This window comes from Strongylocentrotus purpuratus, unplaced genomic scaffold (genome assembly GCF_000002235.5).
Source record: "Strongylocentrotus purpuratus isolate Spur 01 unplaced genomic scaffold, Spur_5.0 spur5_scaffold_21, whole genome shotgun sequence".
Lineage (NCBI taxonomy): Eukaryota > Metazoa > Echinodermata > Echinoidea > Camarodonta > Strongylocentrotidae > Strongylocentrotus > Strongylocentrotus purpuratus.
The window spans coordinates 37,751,048-37,778,492 of record NW_022145607.1 but is presented as its reverse complement, the minus strand read 5'-3'; the positions used below and the strand labels follow the sequence as shown (position 1 = coordinate 37,778,492).

General features: G+C 35.2%; 1 protein-coding gene across 1 annotated transcript; it reads right to left on the bottom strand.

Annotated features, from left to right (window-relative positions):
* Positions 1-395: 395 nt before the first annotated feature.
* On the bottom strand, positions 396-9,710 carry LOC100889328 (adhesion G-protein coupled receptor G6-like). Its single transcript, XM_030994385.1, has 9 exons — positions 9,666-9,710; positions 8,996-9,142; positions 8,015-8,200; positions 6,827-7,315; positions 5,841-5,981; positions 5,193-5,317; positions 3,930-4,204; positions 1,645-1,711; positions 396-858 (listed from the first exon to the last, which is right to left on the bottom strand). Exons 1-9 carry the CDS (start codon positions 9,708-9,710, stop codon positions 396-398), a joined length of 1,938 nt encoding a protein of 645 aa, XP_030850245.1.
* Between the last annotated feature and the right edge of the window lie 17,735 nt (positions 9,711-27,445).

Below are 27,445 nucleotides of genomic sequence, written 5' to 3'. Positions count from 1 at the left end.
ATGTACAAACAAGATAAGTATTTCAATTTTGCATATCACTACAAGTACGATAATGTTTGCACTACACCTAGATTTTCCTTTGGTTTAAAATGAAAACCGTTTGAAATATCTAATTATAGCATTTCATAATTTGCATTTTGGAGCTTCGGATATAATATCAGCGAATTTCAATACCTAAAGTTTTGTTGAGTCAGTTTTAAACAAAAAAATATATACACAACTTTAAAAAAAAAAAATAGTTTTAAAAAATGTGCCAAAGTGATTTAAACTATTGTACATTATATAAAGCAAATGATTATTGTTGACTAGACTCAGAGTTTTACAAATCAGTGGGCCTATACCAAAATTGAATATTGAAAGGAAATGTGAGTTAAGGTATGCAGGGTAATGCATTACTAAGATACATCCTCATAGACATGTTCATCGATATCAGATTTGTTAACCGGGTTCCCTGTTCCTGTCATCCTCATTTGTTTCATACTCATCGTATTTGCACCTACCGTCAAGGGTGAATCGTGGAAACAGCAACCCAAGCGTTCCCGCAAGCGCGCACGGCTTTGAGGTTGTCGGAGAACGTAGAAAACAAAGATGAAGAATCCTTGGAGAGAGTTGAGTAGGATGAAGATGACGTGGACTGCGAGATTGAGTTGTTCGGTCACGGTATAATATCCAACAAGCCAGGTCAAACCAAGTAGGAGGAGGACGCCGATCCCGTTTTTGAGACGGCGCATGATCTCCTGGCGCCGGTTGATGCGCACAAGACATCTAACGAGAGCGAAGATGATCACGTTATGAGCGAGAATGATTGCCATAGGGATTAGCAGACCGCCTACGAGAGGCCATTTCTGAAGAAAACAGCTGTATAGTTGAAAAGGGAAATATTAATCCTTATAATATAATATAATATAATATACAAAAGAAAATGCAAACAATTTAACAATAACAGTGAATAAAGAGATACGAGAGATTTTAGTCTTGCGGCAAAGTAACCGAAATCAGATAATATTAGTGTGGTTTACTCTGATGAGTGCAAAACGAACATATTGATTATATGTCTTTCTTCCATGCTATACTGATTTGTATTAACAATCTGGGGTGGTATTCTACTATTTTTTAACTTAGTACGCGCTATCAGAATACCACCCCATATCTCCGGATAAAGAAAATTGTCATGATGTTTAATCGATGGTTCATTATACTAACAAAATGTTATCACTTTATTATCAAAACTCTCTTATAAATATAATTGACATGCAAAATCATACCACATAATGTTCACGGACAGTTTTGGTTTGGACGATTAGCTCGATTTCCGTGGCTTTCTTTGTTTTCATTCAATCATATTAATTTCAAACTGTTGTAGTTTTTAGTGAAGTTTGGTGTGTATCTAAATGAGTAGTATTCTGCCACCGCAGCAGCTGAGGGCGAGTTTTATTTTATGCTGCTCAATTTCCTTTAATAAAATTATTAGTGACTAAATATCACGAGATGAAACCAGGTGGTCTTAAAAGAACTTAGACAACAACATATTCTCCAACATTCCAGCGACTTCTAACATGAGCAACAAAGAATGATAATTGATCATACTTTATTACTAATGTTTGTTGGATAGGATGAGAATGAAATAGAGAGTACAGTACTTACTAGTCTGAGTTGGCGTAATTCTGTCTCGAGATAGCACCAGTTATGAGCACTATCGCAGCAGGTAATCCTGTCAAACAAATACATTAATATCACATGTTTGATCTAAACTCTCTATAAAAAGAAGAGGAAATAAAAAAGAACAAAAACAAGGACAAAAGGAGAAGTGATGTTCCAGTAAGCTAGGAAATGCAAATAGATCAAAGATGTATAGGCCTACTATGATAAGAATTTAGCAATGTTTGACTCATTGATTGATTAATTGATTTCTGTTTTAATATTTGTTGTTTTAGCATTCTTAATCTCATTTATTCAGTCCAAAATAGTTATAAAAAACATGCATCTTCATTGATGTACATAACATATCAAAATGTAAATAAACACCAGCATCCAAGTTAGATTAATAGTAATATGTTTTTGTGTGGATGCACTAATATAGAGTAATTTTTCCAGTTAAATCATGACAAATTTGAATTTTGATAAACTATTTATATTAAAATCAAATTTTATGAATATACAATATTCAGATAATAGTATAAATTCTCCAAAGTTCATAAAAGATTTTGTAAAATGTCATGCACGCAATATGATACAAATCATACACTGTTGCTCATAACGGTGGAATATTTTTTTTCATCCCAATTTATGGAATTATTTAAAAAATAATTTAAAAATACTAGATCTAGATAATAGTATACAGTCTTAGATTTTATTGAATAATAATTTGCCAATATGTGTTTTGCGTGACTGCTAAAGCATGTATATTATGCTACTATGTTTATTAACTAGGGGACCTATGCCCTTAAGTCATAAATGACAGTAATGAGGATTAATGCCTCACAAAAGGGCACTAATATAGCACATCGACACGGTGTTGATCCTGGGGCCTCACAGTTACGAGGCCATTGCTTTGTCACTGAACCATGACTGTACGCAGCGGGGGCTATGGTAGGGGGCAGTTTCCATAAATTAAAAAAAAAACAGAAAATGCAATAAATTTTCAATAATTTATTGCATTCTACCCCGGTCCCCAACATAAAAAAATATTCTGTGTGCACATGCCTTGAGCCATAATGCATGGCCGTCCAGAGGATTTTTTTATGTTGGGGACCGGGGTAGAATGCAATAAATTATTGAATATTTATTGCATTTTCTGTTGTTTTTTTAATTTATGGAAACTGCCCCCTACCCTAGCCCCCGCTGCGTACAGTCATGGTTCAGTGACAAAGCAATGGCCTCGTAACTGTGAGGCCCCAGGATCAACACCGTGTCGATGTGCTATATCAGAGCCCTTTTGTGAGGCATTAATCCTCATTACTGTCATTTATGACTTAAGGGCATAGGTCCCCTAGTTGATAAACATAGTAGCATAATATACATGCTTTAGCAGTCACGCAAAACACATATTGGCAAATTATTATTCAATAAAATCTGAGACTGTATACTATTATCTAGATCTAGTATTTTTAAATTATTTTTAAAATAATTCCATAAATTGGGATAAAAAAATATATTCCACCGTTATGAGCAACAGTGTATAACCTGGGCAAAAGCATGGGGAAATCAAGTTTGGGGGAATAAAAAGGGAAATTAATGGGATTAAACCATATAGAGCAATTGATAAATAGTGAGTACAAGACCTCACTAACTGATAACCATCTTGGCAATTTGTGTTGTGATTCTCATTGTTCTATAGTTTGACATACTTTTTCAAAAATTCATAACTGTCTTTAATATTAGTTATCCGATTTTTCTCAAACTTTTGGACTGGTTTGTCTGATTTTTCTGCTTTTATTGAAAGTAAGTTTTTTTTTCGAGTGGACTTGTCCTTTCATACACAGTACATAATGTCTTCAAATTAATTATACTGAATGAATATTATAGATCAAAACCTTACGCACAGACAGACAGACACACCACACACGCTCACATACTCAGACACACATACAAACTTACCTATCCCCTCCCCATTTATTCCCAAATCTCAAAGAATCCCCCTTCCCTTCCCGAGCACAGTCACATCTACACAGTTGTTGGAAATCCAAAGCGACTACAAAAAAACTCAATAATTGATTTTAAAAAACAAAGAAATACAATTGTGAATTGGCCAAATATAATTAATGAAGAACTGAATTTGTTTCCAGAACACAGATGACCTGAATGCATACATTGAAAAGGAGGGGCATGCTAAAAGAAATTAATGCTTGTATGGTTCAAGCCCTTTAAACTTAATCGCATGACAAAAGACCTTGGGAGTTTGGGACAAACAAGTTATAACAGCAATTTACCCCATGCAATGATGGAGGCCTTTATCATGAAGAGTGGGATATACGAATCCATGACAATTTCGAACATGTTTATCCCTTCAACGCCCATCCATGACATCGATGAGAGCGTGGTGAAGTGGAGGCCGGCAGCGATGACTCCACACAGACCTGGACCGACCTCAGGTTCTCCAGGATATCGGTCGAGTGCTGTCATGATGATGAAGAAGACGTATAGGAAGAGGAGCGTAATGCAGAGACACATTAAGATCCAGATGTGCTGCAAGCAACGAAGTTTCCTGGGGCAAAGAGAAACAGAGGTAAATTATGATGGCATTTAAATGTTTTCAGAGCTAAATAGGTGAGTTGATTAATCTGACCTACTAAGTACATTGCAATTGCTGGTAAAATTTGACAGCAGAATCGTCACTTTTTGTAGACACTACTCCTATAATAAGCATCTGTACTCTTTAAAAAGCTAGTTTAGATATTTATATAGCCTTTGACCTTTGAACTTTCAAAAACACATTAAGGGGGACTACAAAAAGAATTACACAAGACCTAGCTAGGGCTGAGAATCCACAACAACTTAGAAAGCATAAAACATCTTTTGTATTCGATACAATACAAATCGGTATAGCTAAAGTAGGTGTAAAGAGAGTAAGATTACTTCCATGATAAACAAATATGAGTTTAAACGCTAGACTGAATAAACTATGGAGACCATTATAGTCTTCCTAAGGATTGAGACCTTTTGTTGATGGAAGAAGGGTAGGGACATGGAAGTTTAAAGGCAATCCAACGTGTGTAATAGTTCATTAGTACTAAAGCAGAAAAAATAGAGAAACAGAATAGTTAAGTTTGAAATATATTGGACCAGTAAAAAGAGAGTTATGAATGTTTGAAATATGAGATCACTAAATCGATCTATGTGAGTCTCATATTGACAAAATATGATTATTTCCTGCACTTTCTTGGGGCACTACTCAAGACCTTTTGGCTGAAGTTGGTGCCGTGCAAAAATAAAATTAACTGAACTGATCTTGGATAGCATATTTAAAAGGTACTTTATTCCTAAATTTTGAAAAGAAAGTGATATCTTAGTCATTTTTTGTGTAGAAACAACTTGGAAAGTTGCCGATACTCCTTAGTAAGTGCCTATAATTATAGTGATTGCAACCTTTAGGGTCCGATTTCGTTGAAAGTTTTCACCTGCCTGCTTTTCTGATTTATGTTTAGCCTTCTTTTAAAATAAAGTTTTATGATGGATTTTCCTCAGAGTATTACCTATCTGTGCTGTAGACAGCAAGAGTCACCAGGAGGCCTAAAATGGAGAGAGAACATCCTATGTAGCTGAGAATCCTCAACACTTGTTCAACTCTCTCTGATCGTCTGGGGATGCCACTCACATCCTGATGAGAAACAGAAAGCAACACAATGAAATAGAATAAACCAATTAGGAGATTTGGCGTTTGGAGTTTTTAAATGTCTTAATGATTTATCTGCAGACTTTGACAAAAAGTATCAACAATACTGTTATGAATATGCAAACTATTGGATTGGAATATGCCAATTCCAAAGGATGACGTGTTGTTAGACGGTGAGGCTGATAAGAACCACGAATCACAGGTAACAATTCGTCCGATTTCGTCTTGATTTTTTAATCTATTAATTTGATTCTAAATTGTTGTAGGGGATTATGTAAAAAGTACATAATATTAACATATATTAACATCATAAGTAAATGTCATACAGAATAATATAAAATGCATATTATGCTATGGTTGTGCAACTTTCCTGAATAATTTACCTTTAAATATTATTATCACTATCATTATTATTGCCATTATTATCATTACCATTTTCATTATGATTAGTGTTATTGTTGTTATCTTTATCTCCATTGTTATCATCATTATTATTTCCTGTTCTTACCATAAGGACAGCAAAGTTGGTAAGATGATTACACTGGCATTCGGTGTGTGTCTCGGAAGTGTTTGTCATATCACATCCATCGCTTGACCAAGCATTAGTGGTATATTCCCAAAACACACACTGCGGATTCGTTGCATTTTGCTGGAAGTATATAAAATTGTTTTGAGAGAAAAACACGTTTAAATTTCCATTTGAATATACAAATAAAAACAGGTTTTAAGTAAGTTCACTTTTCATTTCTGTACTTAAATGATTTGCAGAACATTGATTCATGTCATTGATGACTATGGTTCAGGATAATTTTTTATACATTTTGTAAATTTGTGCTTGGAATATGATTAAAAATCAATCAATCAAACAAATCCTTCATTCGTAGTATGTCCACAATTTGTGCAATCTAGAATGATCAATGCCAAAGTCACTGAGGGGCACTTTTTTGCCCTCTTGCAAAAATACTTTCACTCACATTAAACCATGACTTATTAAAAATTCCATATAAGTTATATATAAATGTTCGTAATGTCACATGATTTTCAACAAAAAAAGGCCAAAAAAAAGAGGATAATAACGTAAATTTAACCTTTTTAAAACAAAAAAGCAAAAGCATGTCCCCCCCCCTTGACAAAAAAATGAATATATATATATATTTTCGCCCCCCCCCCCCCCAATAGTGGTTCTTCTCTCCATCACTCCCCCCCCCCCCCCCCCCGCCTATTCACCGACTGGCTGAGTTGGCGCAATTTTTTTCCTAAAAAAACTAGATAAAAAAAAAAAAATTAAAAAATGTGCTCTTACCCCCCCCCCCCCCCCCAGCTTATTCACCGACCGGCTGAATCGGCGCTTAATGTTGCCTCAAAAAAAAAGGTGCTCTGCCCCCCCTTCCTTCCCCCCCCCCCAAAAAAAAAGGCTTTTCCTCATTACGCTACTGCTTTCACTCATGTATCATGAAAGGTATTGTGCTTAAACAAATAATGATTTCAAAAAACCTTGATGAATACATATTCAATATCCGACTCGGTGGGTTTTACAATTTGGTACAAATGACTTGAAATCTGCCCATTGAGCAGGTAGAATCTACAAACTAGCTCATGAAGTGATTGATATCTTACCTGCTTGTGTGCCAGTGTTATGGTGACCGGAGCATTCAGAGGTGTGGTTTCACTCGTACCAAGGCTCGCTCCGATGATATTAGTATTGACCGTGATATTGCGACGCCCATCATTGCTTCCCACTTGACCGTCCATTACAAACAATGCATCGTCTCGGTACACAGTGAATGCTATATTCCTCATGGTGCCTTCATCAATGGTCCCTGGTCCAATGACGATAGCTGCTTGGACGACATCGCCAAGGTTACCGCTGTCGAGATTGTCGGTGGATAGCTGGATGTCACTTTCATCAAAGGATTGGCTGTCATCGCCGATGATGGAGAAGACAATCCCATCACGGACACCATCAGACTTAGAGTCGATTACCTAAAGAAATGCATAGTAAGATTAAAGGCTTCTTCAAATATGGCGAGGTAAGCCGCCAGGCTGGGAATCGAACCCTTAACCCTTGGTCTGAGAGTGGATGAACCACTACACCACGACACCTCTAAATGATAAGAGATCTGTCATAGCATACCTATATAGGTGACGTAGTTGAGTGGTTTAAAAACCTTGGCTGGAAATGCCAAGGTCGTGGGTTAGATCCCCGACACATGCAGCACTAATGTCATTTGACAAGACATTAATACACATTTACCACTCCATACCCAGGAGGGAAATGGGGACCTGGTAGGATGAAAAAAACCTATGTGATAGACATTGTCATATCCCATCATGGTTACTGTGTGGTAGCAATACTCCCCAGTGAGTGGAAATTGTGCACATTGTGCGTTCATGAACCCAACTGCTGGGGTAATATGTATGATATCTGTAAAGCATTTAGAAACGGTATTTCATATTAAACACTATATAGAGCACCGAAGTGCTAACATCATATTCAAGTCAAATTATTGAAGTAACGGCCTGTAGCAGGGCAAATTCAGCGTCTGAGCTGGTGAGATCACCACACCACTGTTTAGCATAATTTTTTCTGGAACAAGCAAACTTGAGAACTGAGCCAATATGAAGTCACACTTTAGTAGTGTATTTAAATCCAGATTTATGATTTATTTGTTTTCATCATACCTGTACTACTAGGTTTGCTGCCACTTGTTGGAAGGTCTGGTTGGAAGGCACATTGACAGCAAGAAGGATGTTCTTTAAGGCCATGGTGGCTCTGCTGACAGCACCATTCATCATCTCCGCCTCCATGATCATGCCTTTGTCTAACATGGCCAGGATGCTTAAGATGTCAACGACAGAGGCCACATTCTAGCATAAAACAAGAACAAACGATTACTGATGATGATGATGATGATGATGTTGATGATGATGATTATGATGGCGATGGTGGTGGTAATGGACCCTAATAATGATAATAATAATTCTTGAAATAATTTTGTATTAATAGTAATAATATTACTAATGATGATATGATGAGAAGAATAACAATAATATTATAAATTACGATCATGATGAAAATTATTGTGACAATTATAATATTAGTGACAATGATTACAATCCCAACATAATCAGTTTAATAATATTAATAATGATAATAATAATACCAACATCAATCATAATAAAAAATGATAACAACAATTATAATAATATTAAGATTATCAATGATAATACAAAAATATAATAGCAACAACAATACAGAGGTGCTGTAGTCTAGTGGATAAGTCACCATACTATTGATCACAAGGTTCAGGATTCGAAACCCCGGCGGCACTATGATTTCCTTTTTCAAGACGTCAATCTAATTTAGCCACTCTCCACCCAGGTGTTGAATGGGTTCCCGGTAGGATGCGATTCTTTATGTGATTTGCTGAGCATTGTAAGGGTCCGTTAAATAGCGACTGGCTGGGATGATCACCACGGAGGGAAGAATGTGCATGCATTGTGTGCAGGCAAGCCTTAATCCGATGACAGGGGTAATAACATTTCTATAAGCGCCTAAAGCAATGAATATAATGAAATTCAGTTATTTTGTTCAACTGGGTGATCTTTCATTAAATCAATTAACGCGTATCGTGCAATAATTTAAAAATTCGATCAAATCACCTCTTGCGTTGGTTGAGAAATTGAGCCCATCTGGTGAATGATGTCAAATGCAGCACCGATCCCAGCAGAAGTAATATTCGTGTCCTGTGAGATCAAAGTCAACACTGACAGAACGTCCTGGATGTCGCTTTCACCCGTCGTCAGATTCTATCAACAAAACACACATTTTGAATTGACCGGTTATCGGCTTTTATTCTCGTGTAATTATTAAAGATACTTTCTTCAAACCAGTATAGTTTTACATGACTTAAAGAATCATCCTATATTTTTGTGAAAGAAATTTAAATATGAATTAGCACTATAACACATCATAAGATGCACAAATCAACTAAAATAGGGAACTCGCATTTTCTACATTTTCGATAATTAAAGGTTAAGCCACGGTCACAAAGGTTCGTACGAATTCCAGAGTTCGTAGAGATTCGTAGATGGGGAATAGTTTCTTACGTCTTTCTAAAGCTACGGTTACTAATGTTCGTACCGTCGTACGAATCTCTCTGTTCCTACGAATTTCAGAGTTCGTAGAGATTCGTAGATGGGGCTCGTAAGAACAACTCAAAACCTCCTTTATAAACGAAGTGATTTTCGGTTATACAATGGCCCTAGAGTTCGTACGTTTTTCGTAAGAACGCCTTCAGTTCTTCTAACGTCAGGCTTACGGCCATCTTACGAGTTGTTGTTCTCGCAAGATGGTCGTACGTGCAACTGACGGCATTCTCAGATCATTCGTAAGAAGATGTTACGATTTTTTTGTGGACATTTTGTCGGGGTTGCAAAAAGACTTTGCATAAACTGCATAAATTATGTACGTACACCTTACGAGCAGGAACACCAGTAGTCGTTCGTACGAACGCCATACGAATCTCCGTTCGTAAGGCGTTCTTACGAACGCCGTAAGAGCCTTCTATGAACAACTTTAGGCGTTCTTACAATCATCGTAACAATTTGAGGCTATTGTCTCTCGACCCTACGAAATTTACAAAGATCTTGCGTGGTTCTCACGATGTTATTACGACGTTATTACGACGTACGGCTGCCTTACGAAGAGAGGATTTCGTACTAGGTTGAAAAAAAATCTCTGACAAGACCATCGCCCGGACTTAAAACTTTCAAATGGTCTACGAACGCTTGTTACGTACGGCCTTCTTAAGTAGATCTTACGAAATGGTCTGAAATCATTCGTACGGCGTTCATAACGGTATTTGTGACCGGGGCTTTAGCGATACTGATATCAAAAAGTGAATGACTATAATCAGATATCTTTTATAACGATCATATTAGATTCAATAAAAATTAATTGATTAAAATAACAATAATAATAATAGTAATAATTATAATAGTAATAACAATTGAGCAATACGTCTACTACTATTAATTACTAAATAATAATATAATTTTCACAAAGTAAGACATTACAACTAGAACTTTCTTCTTCTAGAATGGATTAGTCCTTTTTTTTTTCATTTCTAGTTTTAAGTTTGCGTATAGCTCCGTTAAGTCTCATTTGACAACGCCTCCCTTTCGTCATATAGGGAGCAGCCTGGCATGTTAGCCTATGCAATTTTACCCCAAAACAAAATCGTTAAAAATTCATTTTTTGTTTCAACGAGAAGCACAGCCACCCCGACGTACGTTATCACTAGCTCTTTCATTGGAACCCTCATGTCCCATTGACTTTTGAAAGTTCACCCACCGTAATTTGATGAAAATAGGTTGCAAGCTCGCCATTGCCTATATAACACATGTGAAACAAGTCGAACTTTGGACTCAATTTGCCAAGCGATTGTAAGATTATAGGTAAAGTACACGAAGGATAAGAAACATGAATTATCATAGATCACTTCTGCTTGGTTCATTATGTCCATTTCATCCAACCCCCACCATAATTTTTCCATTTAGTAAAAACAAACATTTCGCCGAGGTAAGCAAAAACATGAATATTCATGATCACCATGGACTATTCGATTATTTACAGAGGGGTGTAATTGTGCACCACATCAAACTCCCCTACTTTAAGTATTTCATTGTATTATGTAGTTTGGTAGGTTTATTTTAATAACTGTTTAACTATCAGATATCAATGATAGTTTAAAGATATGGAAAATGTTCTTGTATTTTATATTTAGCAAAGCAATCTCACATACAAATTTACTACCAAGTGTCGTCTAATCCGCCGATTGTCGTCTGCTATATACGTCCAGCGAGCGAAAATGAGACAACCGGAGCAATATGGTTAGATGATTTTTGTCGATAAAATATAATTTTCAAGTGCTTAAGGGTTGAAAACATTCCGCAATAACATTTGTGTGCACCTTAGCTGCACAGAGCCAGCTGATCATGTATTATAACAACAAACAGTACCAGGAACTCCATAACAAAATATTTAGAATAAGATCAGGTTTACCTCTCGTAAGTAGATTAAGAGTTGATCAGCTGTTTTATTGCCACCGCAGTTGATTGAAGGTACCCATGTACAAGGGGAGATATAATCACCAGAGCAGACGGCTCGTGCTATTGGCTCTCCATCTTTAGGAAAAATCAAAGTTAAGAATATATTATCGGTCTCATAGTAACACTGTATGTTACGTGATGATGTCGGGGTATGGTGGTTCGTTCTTTTGACTTTCAATATCCGGGTTGAGGGTTCGAATCCCAGTCCGACACTAATGTCTTTTGGCAAGATATTAATCCACATTTGCTACCCTCCACTCAGGTATAAATAAAAAGCCTGGCAGTGCCTGGGGTAATTATGGATACAGGGTCCCCAGGACGAACAGCATGATACTGATGAGGCTTCTCGGGGTAAAAATTTTTGTTATTAGTATCATTATCATATATGTTCTTCTTTTTCTTCATCTTCTTATCGTTATTATATTAATATTGCTATCATTATTATCATTAACAGTACAACTACCACTGTTGTTATTATGATTATCATGTTTTATCAAAGAACTTTCCAGTCGGTACTAATCTTAACATCTATTGGTTTGCTTTCTCATGTAAGCTTAACTATCTAAAGTCTAAAGAAAAAAATATTACTATAACTGGACCATTGTACCATTGACGGTGAACCATGGACATTCTCCACTCGATTCACTCCACGAATGAAGTTCTCCCGACGAAAACTGGACAATACCGTACGGAGATGACCAAAAGGTGTTTGGACATAGAACTAAGAAAGAGAGAGAGAGAGAATGTAGATTTCTGTGATTGCAGTTCTTGAACGTTTTAAGAAGTGATGCAATGGGATATCTTCACTGCTCTTGGTTACTTTCTTGGAAGTCTGTGTCAAGGCCGCTGCATACCAGACAGGCGCGGGGGGGGGGGGGGGGGGGGCTAAAACCCACCTTCAGTTTGTGTTATGTGTATGTTTCTTGAGTTCCTTTTTTTTTTTAATCCTAAAGGGCGACCTAAAAAAGATGACCTTAACCCCCCCCCCCCGCAACGAAAAGGAATGTCGATCGGTGAAATCTTCAAATTTCGGAACCAAAAAAAATAAAAACATGTCCTCTTAACCCCTCCCCCCCTTATTAAATGGCTGGCTGAGTCGTTGCGAAATTTTTGGGACGCCAACAAAAAAATGTCCTCTTAACCCCCCCCCCCCCCCCTGCTTATTCAGCGACTGGCTGAGTCGTTGCGAAATTTTGGGCCCGATTTCGAAATGTTAACCCCCCCCCCCCCTTTGAAAAAAAACCTGCGTACGCCACTGATACCAGATGATCCTACTGTCATTCACTTTTTGAAGACACAGTGTCTCCATTTAGTGACGTTTTTGCATCATCTATAGTCTATCAACATATTTTGAGGCTACTTCCAATGCAGTACGTTGTAACTAATTATTACAGTATATAAATTTGCAACACAATATAAGATATAAAATCACTATTTTTATGTACAAATTGGCAAATTTGTGTTAAATTTGTATTAAATTTAAAAATTGTCTTTCATATAGGTTCATCTAATAATTTGTTTCTTCTCCATACGATGAAGGCGTGGAAAACAAGATTTTTTCTTGTCATTTTTAAGGAGGGAAAACTGATTAATTTAGAAAATTAAGAAATAAGAACAAATACTGAACTCCTAAAGGTTAAATATGATTTCAAGTGAGCAAGATTCACCTGTACTTAGTACCAGAAGGAGGGAACGGTCCAAGTAACCGTCAGAGATTTTCTCCACAGAGAATAATCCGCTCCACAGCAGGTCCATTTCTTCTTGTGTAGTCATGCTACTGTCGGCTATGTAAGCTCTCATATCAACCAACACACCGTCATCTGGTAGAAGTTGGTTCACGTGAATGTAAATAGTGCCATTGGTGTCCCTCTCGGTTTCAAGCTCCTCAAACACCGCTTCGAACTAGATATCAAATGAAGCCAACAATATCATGGATATTTAATCCAGTTGAGTATGTTTACATAAGATTGGACATTTCCTAGCACATGTCTTTTCTAGGCTTTGGTTGTATCTTACATAGACACTGAAAAAAAGTAGCAAAATTAATTTTGCTAGTTTTATATATTCTGCCCAATGTTTATGGACGTTACATGATATCATTATACAAGAGTAATTATTAAATGTTTGTGAGCGAAGCAAATTTCCATGACAAATTCATATGAATGAATAAATATGTGAATGAAAGAAACAGGTACATGTATTGTTTTCTGACTCATTTCGTTACTTAAAATCTTATCAAGGATGTGCTCTCTCACAAACTGGGAACAGTGAAGGAGAATTTATATTTAGAGATAAATTACAAATAACGGTACCCTTTACCTTTTTTTTAATAGCACGCACAAGGGTCTTGTAATCTGTAGATTCTTGATCAGCGTAAACTGACGTGAAAATTATTAGAAGCCTGAACTTCAGATGAAAAATAGACATATCTGTAATTATAAAAATAAACATTAAAAAAATAATTGATACCGTTTAAAAGTTATGATATTTCACAAAGGTTGTTCAACAGAATTCACTGGAAACAACCCCCCCCCCCCCCCCACCCCAAGTCGTGTTGCAATATGCAGATGGCATATTGCTGTGATACGATGTTGCATAGTTTCAACGGATATGTGTTGTTTGATATACATAAATGAGAGTACCATATAGACGTGTTTTGGTCTAGTGGAAACGTCACCGGACTGTGGATTACATGGTTCGCGGTTCATCACACGCCACAGTACTAATGTCCTTTGGCAAGACATTGATATACATTTGCCATTCGTCACCTTGGTGAATTGAATGGGTACCTGGTGGCAATTTATTCCTCGAACGTTTTAAGAGCCTCCGAGCAGCTAGGCTAAAGCCAGTGTAACAATTATACTATTTAGGCCATTAAGCACCCCTGGGATATTTACGTGCGCAATATAAATGTAGCTGTTAATTATTATTATTATCATTACTATAATAAAAAACAAAATTAAAGAATGGATTCTAGTGCAAGTACTCCCTGGAATACAAATTAATTGCATATTCTCAATGATATTAACTGACAAATAGTACCGGATAATTATCTTTTATTATAAGGGTAATATCATTTTGGTAATTGTCTTGGGTCGCTGCCTAAAGATAAAATTTCAGATGTAACTGGTTTGTATAGAACAATACCTTCCCCACCCCAACAAAAAATACCTCTGATTCTAAGCAGTGCTTGGTTGCTTTCAATATGAGATCCGTTTTCTGGGATACCGACACAGCTATAGTACGCCTGATCAGGGGGGCTCATCTCACCGATGACGTAGTTAGATATATCACGGGTGCCAGGCACCTTTTCCCCATCTCTCCACCAGTCAAAGTGCTGAACATCTTTGAATTCACAGTTTAATACTACCATCTCTGACATACCTACACTTTTATTTCTGGGATGAGTGGTAACGGTTGGCACACCTAATAAATAAAGAAAGAATTTTCCAGAGCCTTGAACTTGAGATAGATACAATGTAGGCTCAATCATAATACCAATTCCTATAACAGAACTATGAATAACTAGATGGAAATTCGACTGCACGCAGCCGATAATGATGCCTCCGCCATAGAGCCATTTTACAAACCAAAACAGAAGCATTTTTTAAATTCAAGTTTGATTGTAATCCATTAACAGGTTCTCAGAATTTCGTGATAACAAGCTATTTTCATATAAATGTATGACCTTTTGATATTTGACCTCATGACCGTAACATCGAATCAGTTCATTGGCTCTGCAAAATACATACATGTCTTGAGTTTGGCAGGAATCCATCAATTGGTTCTTGCGATAACGCGAGAACGAGAACGGGACGTACAGACGGACGGATGGACGGACAATCCGAAAACATAATGCCTCCGGCTACTTCGTTGCAGAGGCATACAAGTATAGACTTTATAATTACTTTAAGATTTAATATTTCTTTCAAAAAATATCATGTAGAATATATAATCAAACCTCACGATAGTTTATACAAAAACACATTGAGATAATACGATACAAAAAGATTGTTCATTGATGACTGAGAGTTATTTTCGTCAATGCTGATCAAGTACGCACTGTATCATTGCAATATTATGAAATTTTTCTTTAAAAAAATTAATAAACAATTTTATCTAGGTATCTTGCTCTCATAATCAAATAATTTTAAAAATTGTTGGATATTGGAATGTGAATAAAAGAAAATGTTGCAATTCCTCTCCTCTTTTAATAAATATTGATTTAACTCATTTTTAGAGTGCTATACCCAGAGCCAAATTTGGTCCACGGCTGAGGTATGACACATAACAGTCATAACAACAATCATTTCATGTAAGTGGTGTTTTCGTTTTTTTACTTAAACACCTGTTCTGATATTGTACACGCGAATGTAACCACAATTGACCCAATGTATCCTGCAGATATTTCAATAACAGACAAGGGGTGGTCTGATATCATTTGTATTTAGCAAAAAAAAGACTTATTTAGTTTAGAACACATGGAGCTCATACCATTTTGTGTTTGGTTAATGTTGCATGTTGTCCCCGCGTAGAGCGATGTGCACACACACTCGTGTTCATCTACTATACAGGTACCTCCATTACGACAAGGATCCGACGAACAGAAGGCTATTGAGAAAAACACATTGGTTTAAAGTGGTAGAGCAGTGATCTCTAAACCAGAAGGGACTGGGTTCCAAGCCAAGTATATGTGTTACTGCATTTTGATAGAACAATAAGCATCGAGTCCCTCGAATAGGTCTAAAGACCATAGGTCCACTGATTGCTACAATAAGTCACTTGGAGATAGCACTTTTACAAATAACCCCCAAATATCCCCAGATCGTTTACACACGTGTATTTTAGATTAATCACTGCCAAAGTGATGGAGGTATTTCCTTTTAATACAGTATATGATTACTTTTATGCCATTCTGATTCTGATTCTAGTTCGCAATAGGATAACTCCTTAATTATCCAAAACTTTCCTTTCAGTGTTTATCATTTGATAAACAGAAGAAAAGTTGAGTTGCATAGTGCAGTCTCGACATCACCGAGAAGGTAGTTTTTACCGTTATATCCCAAAACGGCAGTCCATATTTGTTTTATTTACCGCATCACACTCAATCCTAGAAAAAAAATACACACCTTTTTTTGTATGCGCTTATCAAAACGTATTTATTTGTAGGAAAATTACCTACCCCAGAGTAGGCCTTTGCTCATGTCTCACTGCGTGTAGATAAGTTTACGCACAAGAAGAACTATGCCCAATAAATATTTTTTGCTATACCGCCCAGCGGTCAGTAGGGAATTTTATGCCTGCAGTTTTGACCAATCAGAGGCCTAGAATCTTCAGATGAGGAATACTAATAATACACATCTATCTTTGAACCTAAGCATACCTACGACAATTTCTGTTGAATGGGGCTTTCATGAGATTCTACTTATGTCAATGCATGTAAAACTTCCTCCATCCTATGATTGCCAACTAAACAATTGAAATCTATACATAAAAATATATGTATGAAACAATGTTAGTAACATTAAATTTCATTGCATTGTTAGGTAGTTACATGTATGACCGAAAGACTGTAGACATACATGTACATCACTTCAGTACGTAGCGATGAAACATTAACGGAAATGTACATTTACCATACTGGACAGTATAATCGATTTATTAGAGGTGTCGTGGTTTAGTCCAGTGTTTTCAATATTTTAAATAATCACGGCACCCTTATAAGAAATCCAAAAATTTGCGTTCCAAATTCATAACAGAAAATTAATTTTCCATCATTCCGGTACACACCAAGCGCCATAAAATTATGCGAGCGAGCAGCCTAAAAAGACTTTATCTGTGAGGTGTAAATGTTATTTTGTAAACAAAAGAATAGATAAGTAATGGTGTTATGTATGTCAGCATCTGCTGGCAAAAACGTAGATACAAAATCATATATTCCGTCATTTCGACCCCCGAATATGAGGATATTTGGGCATCCCGTTTGTTGAGCATCCTGTTTCTATTTATTCCGAAGGAATGAAGCGAAAGAGAGTTGTTGTTGTTTTTATTTCCGTATAATAAATAATCAGATACAAATACAAATATACGGCTGGTTGCCCATATTCAGCTGCAACGATAATTGTTGCTGCTGGTCTTCCATGGGGCCAGTTTACAATATACAAAATATACATAATATTACAAATTAAAATAATAAATAATTACAAAATATCAGTCGAAAACTTAATAAAAATACTTAAAGGAAACAATAAATAAATAAATAAACAAACAAACAAACAAAACAAACATCATATAAACATACATAAAGAGGTACAACAACAAGGTGATTATAGTCTGTTTAGGTTAGTCTTAAAGGTGGCAAAAGTGGGTAGTTGACGCAAATCAGGGGATAATTTATTATATTGAAAAGAAGCTCTGTACACAAAAGTTCTTTTACAATAATTAGTTCTTGGCTTAGGTAAAGAGAGATTATGTGCATTACGGAGGGAGAATGGAGAGGTTTTAAACTCAAATATGTCTTTCAAATATTCAGGGATCATGTTATGTAATGCTTTGTAAGTTAGGAGTAATAAATGGATTTGTTGCCTTTCACGTATCATTTACCAACCAAGACAGCTATGAATTTGACTGGTAGAAGTATGCGAATAAGGGTTAACTTTTAGTATGATTCTACCGGCCCTATTTTGAATTTTTTGGAGTTGTATTAAACTGTTACTGCAGGCAGATTGCCATACTACATTCCCGTAATCAAAGTGAGGTAATATGATGGAATTATAGATTAATTTCAATTCAGACATATTCACAAATTGTCTTAGTCTACATAAATAACTAACCATTTTACTCAGTTTGTTACACGTCCGTCTGTTTAATGTGAACATCCCATTTTGATTTTTCATCCACATGATTGTACAACGAGATATTTAAAGCTCTTTACTTGGGACAACTGTTGTTCTTTGATTTTGATATTCAAAAGCGGTTGTTTTTTAAGCATGTTATGTGTTCCTAGTAACATGCATACAGTTTTGTCGTAATTGATCTTTAAGTTGTTTTTATTCATCCACGCATCAAGGCTATTAATTTCCTTATTTAAAACAGATTCCACCACTTTTTTATTTTTATGTGAATAATAAATTACTGTATCATCTGCATAAAGATGGACCTTGCAGGTGTTGAAAGCAGAATTGATGTCATTTATAAAAATAATGAACAACAGGGGCCCCAGCAAAGAACCTTGCGGCACACCTTTCGTAGTTAATCTTTCATCAGAAAGGATATTATTTACCGAAGTTCTTATTCTTCTGTTTGATAAATAGTGTTTGAACCACTGTAATTCTACACCAATTACACCCATAGATTCAAGTTTAGATACAAGGATTAGGTGATCAACCATATCAAATGCTTTTTGCAAGTCTACGTAAATTGTTCCAACGTAATTACCTTTATCGATAGAGTAAAACCAATCATCTGTGACTGCGGCTAGTGCTGTCACGGTGGAGTGTTTTGGACGAAAACCTGACTGATTTTGGGAGAGCAAGGAATGACACTTTAAGTAATCAAGCAATTGTCGCTGAACGACTATTACCATAACTTTAGAGGCGCAAGACAACAGTGAGATCGGCCTATAATTATTGAAATCAAGTTTATCTCCTTTTTTGTGTATTGGTATTACTTTCCATGTGTCAGGCACAACCCCTTCCGATAAAGATTTGTTGATTAAAAGGTAAAAGATTCAATCATTTCAGATATTGACTCTTTAAGAATATACATAGAAATTTCGTCTAACCCGACGGACTTTTTTGTTTTCATTGAAATTACTTGTTTCAAGACATAAGATTGAGATACATTAACAAATTTAAATTTTCTGTCAGAAACCTTTTCACCATGGGCATAAAGCCGGTTATTAGCCCTTGTGTTATTTGTGCATACATTTGTCGCTATATCTGCAAAGTGGTTATTAAACTCATTCGCTATTACACTTGAATTTTCTTTTGGAAAAGTGCTGTTAGAAGAATTACAATTACCCATTAAACTTTTGAGTGTTGTTCAAGATTCATTTCTATTGGTGACTTCAGACAGTTTATCACATTTGTGTTTACGTTTGGATTTTCTTATCTCGGTGGTAACTTTATTTTTCATGCGTTTATACAGTTTCCATAAGTCATCACTGTTTCTCTTTTTGGCTTTCAGTTTTGCTTTATCTCTCTGTTTCATTAAAGTAAGTATTTCACTATTCATCCATGGGGAGTTTTTTTTTTCTCACTCGTCTTGTCTTTAATGGCATATGCTTGTTAACTACTTCCTACTGCAATTTTACCAATTCACTAACTGCATCATTTATATCACTAAACTCTTTTACTTTCTTCCAGTTTTGATTACGCAAATCAGACCTGAAAGCTTCTAAATCTACATTTCTCGACTTTCTGAACGATACAAATGTTTCACTTTGGGAAGTATGTTTACATTTCCACACCAAGTAACTGATATAATGGTCACTCATACCATTTTTAATAACACCAAACGATTTCACCTTATCGGGATAATCCGTTAACATATGGTCAACAAGTGTGCAGGATCTATCGGTTACTCTTGTATACAATGTATCATTTACCTGTTTCAAACAATATATATCATTTATTTGATTATAGACTTTCGTATTTCCTTCAAAAGGATTTTTCGTGATATCACAGTTAATGTCACCCATAATAATGAGTTGCCCATTGAGACCATTTGAAAAAACCAAAAAGTCCTCATAGTGATTAAAAACCTCAACTTTTGAATTTGGTGGTCTATACCAGTTTACAAAAATAATTGGCTTCGTGTTCTTCAAACAAACTTTTATGCACAATGCTTCTAAACGTTCAAGAGAATCATGACTAACTAAGTTGCTATGAATAGACTCATGGACATAAATGGCCACTCCACCCCCATTTCTATCCCTATCTTTTCGAAGTAATGAGTAATGGGCTATGTACATTTCACTGTCTGCAATAGAGCTGTCTAATCTAGTCTAATTCAGAGCAAGAACTTGTATTTCATTTTCAAACATGATTTGCTTGATTTCTTCATGATATTTCAAAAGACTTACAATATTCAGGTGGACAAATTTAATCCCTTTACTAGAAAGTTGATCATATTTTAAAGATATGTTTTCACCAGATTTACATGAGGGATCTATGTTATTAGAATCGTCGACGTCGGACTCTGAATTATTAACAATATAATTTGGAAGATGGTTTAAAAGACATCTTGAACACTCCCAATTTACAAAATGCTCATTAGGGTCATCGTAACTCTTTACAGAGATTTCTGAACATGATATGTGTACCCAGTTTCGGCAAGAAGTACAGAGAAGTGCTTTCTGATTTGCTTTAACACATTTACTACAGCGAACGCATGGAAATTGTTGTACCATTTCACACAAAAAAAAACGAAAAAAAAAAGTTTTTAAAAAAGTATACAAAATACACTAAAATACTACTAAACAAAACTTAATTATGTAAGATACGTATATAAGAAGCTTGTACTGTGCACACCACAACATGACGCATGAAGTTTAACCAACATTAAACATAACTCACAATTGATCAAGCACCCGAAGAGAATTAAGGTTTAAAGCTGGGCGTAGAAAAGATAATTATAGGCCAGGAATTGCTCTGCAAGTCTTCATCGAATACAATCACATGCTCCCAATATAACCATGAGGCAGTGCGAGACAATTATTTAACATATAGTCCTGAGGGATAAAGTGGATTGCCAACAAAATAAATGTTATTTGAGAAACAAGTATTTATGATAACAAAATGTAAGATATATTCGGGTACCTTGATGCCCGAATGTGGTTGAATAATCGGGCACATCGCTATAAAAGTACATTCTGGCACCTCCTTGATAATTATGTGGGTAATCAGTCACTTCAATGACTGAAACCATATACTATTTCTTAATATCGCGAGAGAGCAAAGACAAAACGACATTTAATTGTCTTAAAAAATGTTATTCGTCATGAAAATGTATAGCGGTGTTTGATATTGTTTTCAAGAAATGTACGTTATATCATCGTAATGGAAACAATGAAGGCCTATCTTTGATTTAATTTCTCTCTCGGCCACCCATAAAGATGTCCTGTAGCACCCTGATTACAAACGCTGGTCTGGTCACATCGCTCGTGGTTCGAGTCCCGCTGCGGCACTAATGTCGATAAGCAAATCAATAATCTGCATTTGCCACTCTTCACTCATGTGATGTAAATCGGTATCCGGTGGGAAGAAATTCCTTGAGTATTAAAGCATCTTATTAGGGCGGCATAGTTAATACCAGGAAATAATAGTACATCGTTTAGAAACGTTAGTATAAAGCGCTTTATATGTTACCAACTTACCATTATCAGGTGGGCTGTATAACGTACAGACCATCTTATAATTTCGTTAGAATTGCCTTTATTTATTCTTTATCAGGTGGGTTGTATAACGTACAGACCACCTTATAATTTCGTTAGAATTGCCTTTATTTATTATCAGGTGGGCTGTATAACGTACAGACCATCTTATAATTTCGTTAGAATTGCCTTTATCAGGTGGGCTGTATAACGTACAGACCACCTTATAATTTCGTTAGAATTTTCTTATTAAATATTTTTCTTACATCTAACCACTTTTTTGTAAGCACGATTACTTGAAAATGGCTCAATCAAATACCTTCAAATTCGGCATACACATGTATAGGCATATGTACAAAGCACAATAACGTTTTCAACATTGACCTTCACTGAAGACGTCATCTAGGCGCCATTTTGTAAAATTTTCGTAAAATCAACTCATGATCATATCTTCATAACCAAAAGCTATTTCTCTTTCATATTTATCATGATCAAGGTCAATATCCGTCCGGTCAATTGCAGGTCAAAAAACGCGTGCGCGTACGTCCGCGCGACAATGCGCGCGCAAAATTTTGAAATGCTTAAAATCGTCTCAAAATCATTTTGCATACGTTTTAGGCCAGTCAAAGCATTTTATAAAAACATCGCGCACACGCACATGCGTGCGCGTTTTCGCGCGTAAAACTATTGCACAACATAGAATCGCCATTTGTTTTTCTTTCATAATATTCCACATATATTTACAAACAAATTGATACCATGTTTGTCTCTTTATGACTATTAATAACGGAATGATCGACCGTTTAACAAATTTTTCCGTGCGCTCGAGCTCTTGTAATACATAGCATATATGGGCAAACACATGCCTATACAAAATCCATCGTAGCTCTTTAGGATGCAAGGTGACCCCAATTTTTTGTTCATATTTTGATAGAGTATGAATCGGAGATATGATTTCATGTCTCATTTGACCCTCAATTAACTCATGACGTCATCATAATGGCCTCCGAACTCATAATTTCAATTTTCATATTATGACGTCAGCATATTTTTGGAAAATTGATTGTATCTCTTAATATTGATTGATTTTTTTCCAAATTTTGATATGTTCTAACTGAGACAATTCTCCACAAATGCGGTCTCACGATTTTTCATTTTGACAAAGGGATCATGGCGTTTTTTTGCGATTAAAGGAGGCATGTCAATTTTTCACATTTTGCGTGTATTCTCTTTGTGACATGATTTTTTTCTCAAAATTGGATTCTACATTCCCGTCTTTCGCGAGCAATATCTCTGTCGTTTTAGCTTCGTTTTCGCTGAGCTTCGAGTATGTTGTAGCTGAGACAATAAGCTATCACAAATGTGCCCTTTACATTTTAATTAAAACAGCCCACCTATACTTGTTCAAAACAAGTATTACAAATCTAGTTTATTTATTTATTATCAGGTGGGCTGTATAACGTACAGACCACCTTATAATTTCGTTAGAATTGCCTTTATTATTTATTTATTTTGCTTATTTCTAACCACTTTTTTGTAAGCACGATAACTTAAAAAAGGCTCAATCAAATGCCTTCAAATTGGGCACACATATGTATAGGCATATGTACAAAGCACAATAATGTTTTCAACTATGACCTTCACTGATGACGTCATCTAGGCGCCATATTGTAAATTTTTCTGAAAATCAACTCATGATCATATCTTCATAACCAAAAGCCATTTTTGATTCATATTTATCATAATTAAGGTCAATATCCATCCGGTCAATTTCAGGTCAAAAAACGCGCGCGTGCGCGTACGTCGGCACGTCAATGCGCGCGCAAAATTTTAAAATGCTCAAAATCGTCTCATAATCATTTTACATACGTTTTAGGCCATTCTAAGCATTTCATAAAAAATCGCTCACACGCGCGTAAAACTATTACACAACATAGAATCGCCATTTTTTTTTCTGTCATAATATTCCACATATATTTATAAACAAATTGATACCATGTTTGTCTCTTTATGACTATTAATAACGGAATGATCGACCGTTTAATATAAATTTCCGTGCGCGCGAGCTCTTGTAATACATAGCATTATATGGGCAAAAACATCCCTATACAAAATCAATTGTAGCTCTTTAGGATGCAATGTGACCCCAATTTTGTTTTCATATTTTAATAGCGTATGATTTGGAAATATTGTTTCATGTCTCATTTTACCCTCAATTAACTCATGACGTCATCATAATGGCCTCCAAACTAAAAATTTAAATTTGCATATTATGACGTCAGGATATTTACGGAAAGTTGATTGTATCTCTGTAAATATTGATCAATTGTCTTCGAAATTTTGATATGTTTTAGCTGAGACAATTTTCTACGAATGCAAGCACACAAATTTCCATTTTGACAAAGGCATCAGGGTGTATTTTTGCGATTAAAGGAGGCATGCCAATTTTTCACATTTTGCGTGTATTCTCTATGGGACATGACTTTTTCTCAAAACTTGATTCTACATTCCCGTCTTTCGCGAGCAATATCTACGTCGTTTTAGCTTCATTCACGCTGAACTTCAAGTATGTTGTAGCTGAGACAAAAAGTTATCTCAAATGTACCCTTCATTTTGTCTCAATTTTTTGTTGGATCAGCCCACCTATACTTGTTCCAAACAAGTATTACAAATCTAGTTTATTTTTCTTATTTTGAACCACTTTTTTGTTAGCAAGATAACTTGACAATGGCTCAATCAAATGACTTGAAATTTGGCACACATATGTATAGGCATATGAACAAAGCAAGGTAAGGTTTTCAACTTTGACCTTGACTGATGACGTCATCTAGACGTCTTTTGTGAAATTTTCTGAAAATCAACTCATGATTATATCTTCATAACCAAAGGTTATTTCTCATTTATATTTATCATGATCAAGGTTAATATCAGTCCGGTCAATTTAAGGTCAAAAAACGCGCGCGTGTGCGTACGTCCGCGCGTTAGTGCGCGCGCAAAATTTCATAATGCTCAAAGTCGTCACGAATTTATTTAATTATTATTTGCATACGTTTTAAGTCATTTTAAGCATTTTATACAAATCGCGCACACGCGCATGCGCGCGCGTTTTCGCGCGTAACACCATTAAAAAAACATAGAATCGCCATTTTTTTTCTATCATGATATTTCTCATATTTTTTCGACGAATTTGATACCATGTTTATCTCTTTATGACCATTAATAACAAGATGAGCGTCAATTCAAGATGAATTTCTGTGCGCGCGAGCTCTTTTAATACTGTACATAGCATATATGGGCAAAAACATGCTTATACAAAATCCATTATAGCTCTTTGGAATGAGCGGTGACCTTCCATTTGTTTTCATATTTAAATAGAGTATGAGTCGGAGATATGATTCCATGTCTCATTTGGCAATTAAGTGTATCGTGACATCATCATAATGGCCTTGGAACTCAAAATACGAATTTGCATAATATGACGTCAGCATAATTATGGAAAATTGATTGTATCTCTGTAAATATCGATCGATTTTCTTCCAAATTTTGATATGTTGTAGCTAAGACAATTCCCCACAAGCTCAATTACACCATTTTTCATTTTGATTACGTCATTATAGTAAAAATTACGATTAAAGAGAACATATCATACATTTTTGAAGTTGCGTGTTATGCCTATAGAAGGTGAATTTCGTTCACATCATTAATCTACATGACATTGTTTTTTAGCAGTATCTCGCTTATTTTTGCTCTATTTTGTCTCAAATTTTAGTTGACCAGCCCACCTATACTTGTTGCAAACAAGTATTATATGTCTAGTTAATATTCTAGTTATGAGCATTATGACCATTATCATCATTATAATTAGTATTATTCATCTGACAAGGACATTACTTTTTTATGACATTATCTTACATAAAATCAAAATACCTACACAAATTGTGCTTGAGGTTTTACATGCACAAATAAAAAATATCAATAGAAAGAAAGAAAAATATTCACCATCTTGACATCTTGTTCCCGTCCAGCCGGAATTACATGTACAACTGTATGCATTATGAAGATTGTTACAATGCCCTCCGTTAAGACACGGGCGAGACGAGCACTCGTTATAATCTGCATAAAAGTAAATGTCAGATCATTCTAGGTAATGTTAGGAATAACAATCAATCAACATTTATTAGAGGTAAATATACATATGGTACAAGACATTTTTTTCATTAAAAAAAATACTATACTCTATAAATTATTTATAAAAAAAAGCATAACAAAAAAAATACTATACTCTATATTTATAAAAAAAGCAAAGACTTCAGCCAATACAAAACAAAACAAAGGTTATGCCTTTAATAGAGCATGATGAACAATAACTTAATACGAAGAGAGAAAGAGAGAGAGAGAGAGAGAGAAAGAGAAACTTATGACAAATATAAATGAAAATAAAATTCAAGCTGATCAAAACTAGTACTTGGGCAGAGTTGTATACTGTGCTAGATATTTAGTGTTATACAACATACATCTATAATTTCAGTGAAACTCTAGGTTACGTATTTGATTAGATGTATTTCTCTTCTCTTCTGTCCTTGATGTACATGTATTTCTCTGGTTTTCCTTCACTGTCTATCATTTTATTTACAAAAAAAATGTTTTTTCCTTATGTTTTCTTATGTACTTTTTTTTTTCTTTCTATCTACCCTTTCGTATTTCTTTGTTTATCCTTTTTCTCTCTTTCCTTATGTATTTCTTCGTTATTCTTTCTATCACATTCAATCTATCATTATGTATATCTTTGAATATACTACTTCTGCCTTCCTTATGTATTTCTTTGTTCATCTTTTCTATCATGTTCTATCTATTTTTATTTATTTCTTCGTTTCTCGTATATCGTATTTGATTTATGACGTACATATTTGTATATTTTTGTTTCTGTATTATGTTTCCTTTTCCCTTCTACTGTTTCCATCCGCTTACCTTTTATCCTTAATGTGATACCTACTTTCTTTAGGGGTCAACGATCAACAAGGCTAAATTCTCTTTTTGGTGACCCCCCCCCCCCCCCCCCCATTCGACATACATTTTCTTGCTGAACTTATTTCCTCGTTAATTTTATTGTATTCTTACTATCTGTGATGTTACCCTTCTACATGTATTTATGTATTCCAAATTTCAATTTTGTTTTTAAAACTATGTATGTATTGTAAATGTTTATATGAAGAATGGAATAAATACCATACCATACCATAGCATCTTTTCTATTATTTTCAACCTGTCCTTATTTCTTTTTTTATCATTATTTTTCCTTAAGTATTTCTTAGTTTTTGTCAATTCCCATCTATCATTATTTATAGCTATGTTTTTCCTTTTTCTATTTTTCTTTATCTAATTCTTGTATTTTTATTTTTATTTTTTTTTTTTTACCTTTTTCATGTACTTTTTTGTCTTACTTTCTATGATTTATATTGATTCTCATTTTCTTTTCTTATGTATTTCTTTGATTGTCTATCTATGATTTTCAATTTCTATGGTGTAATGGTCGAACTTTTTCAGCGATCACCCGCTGTTCTTACACGTTGGCTTCAATGAAAAATCGAAGAGATGCTCGCTTGTTAATTTTATTGAAAGGGTTT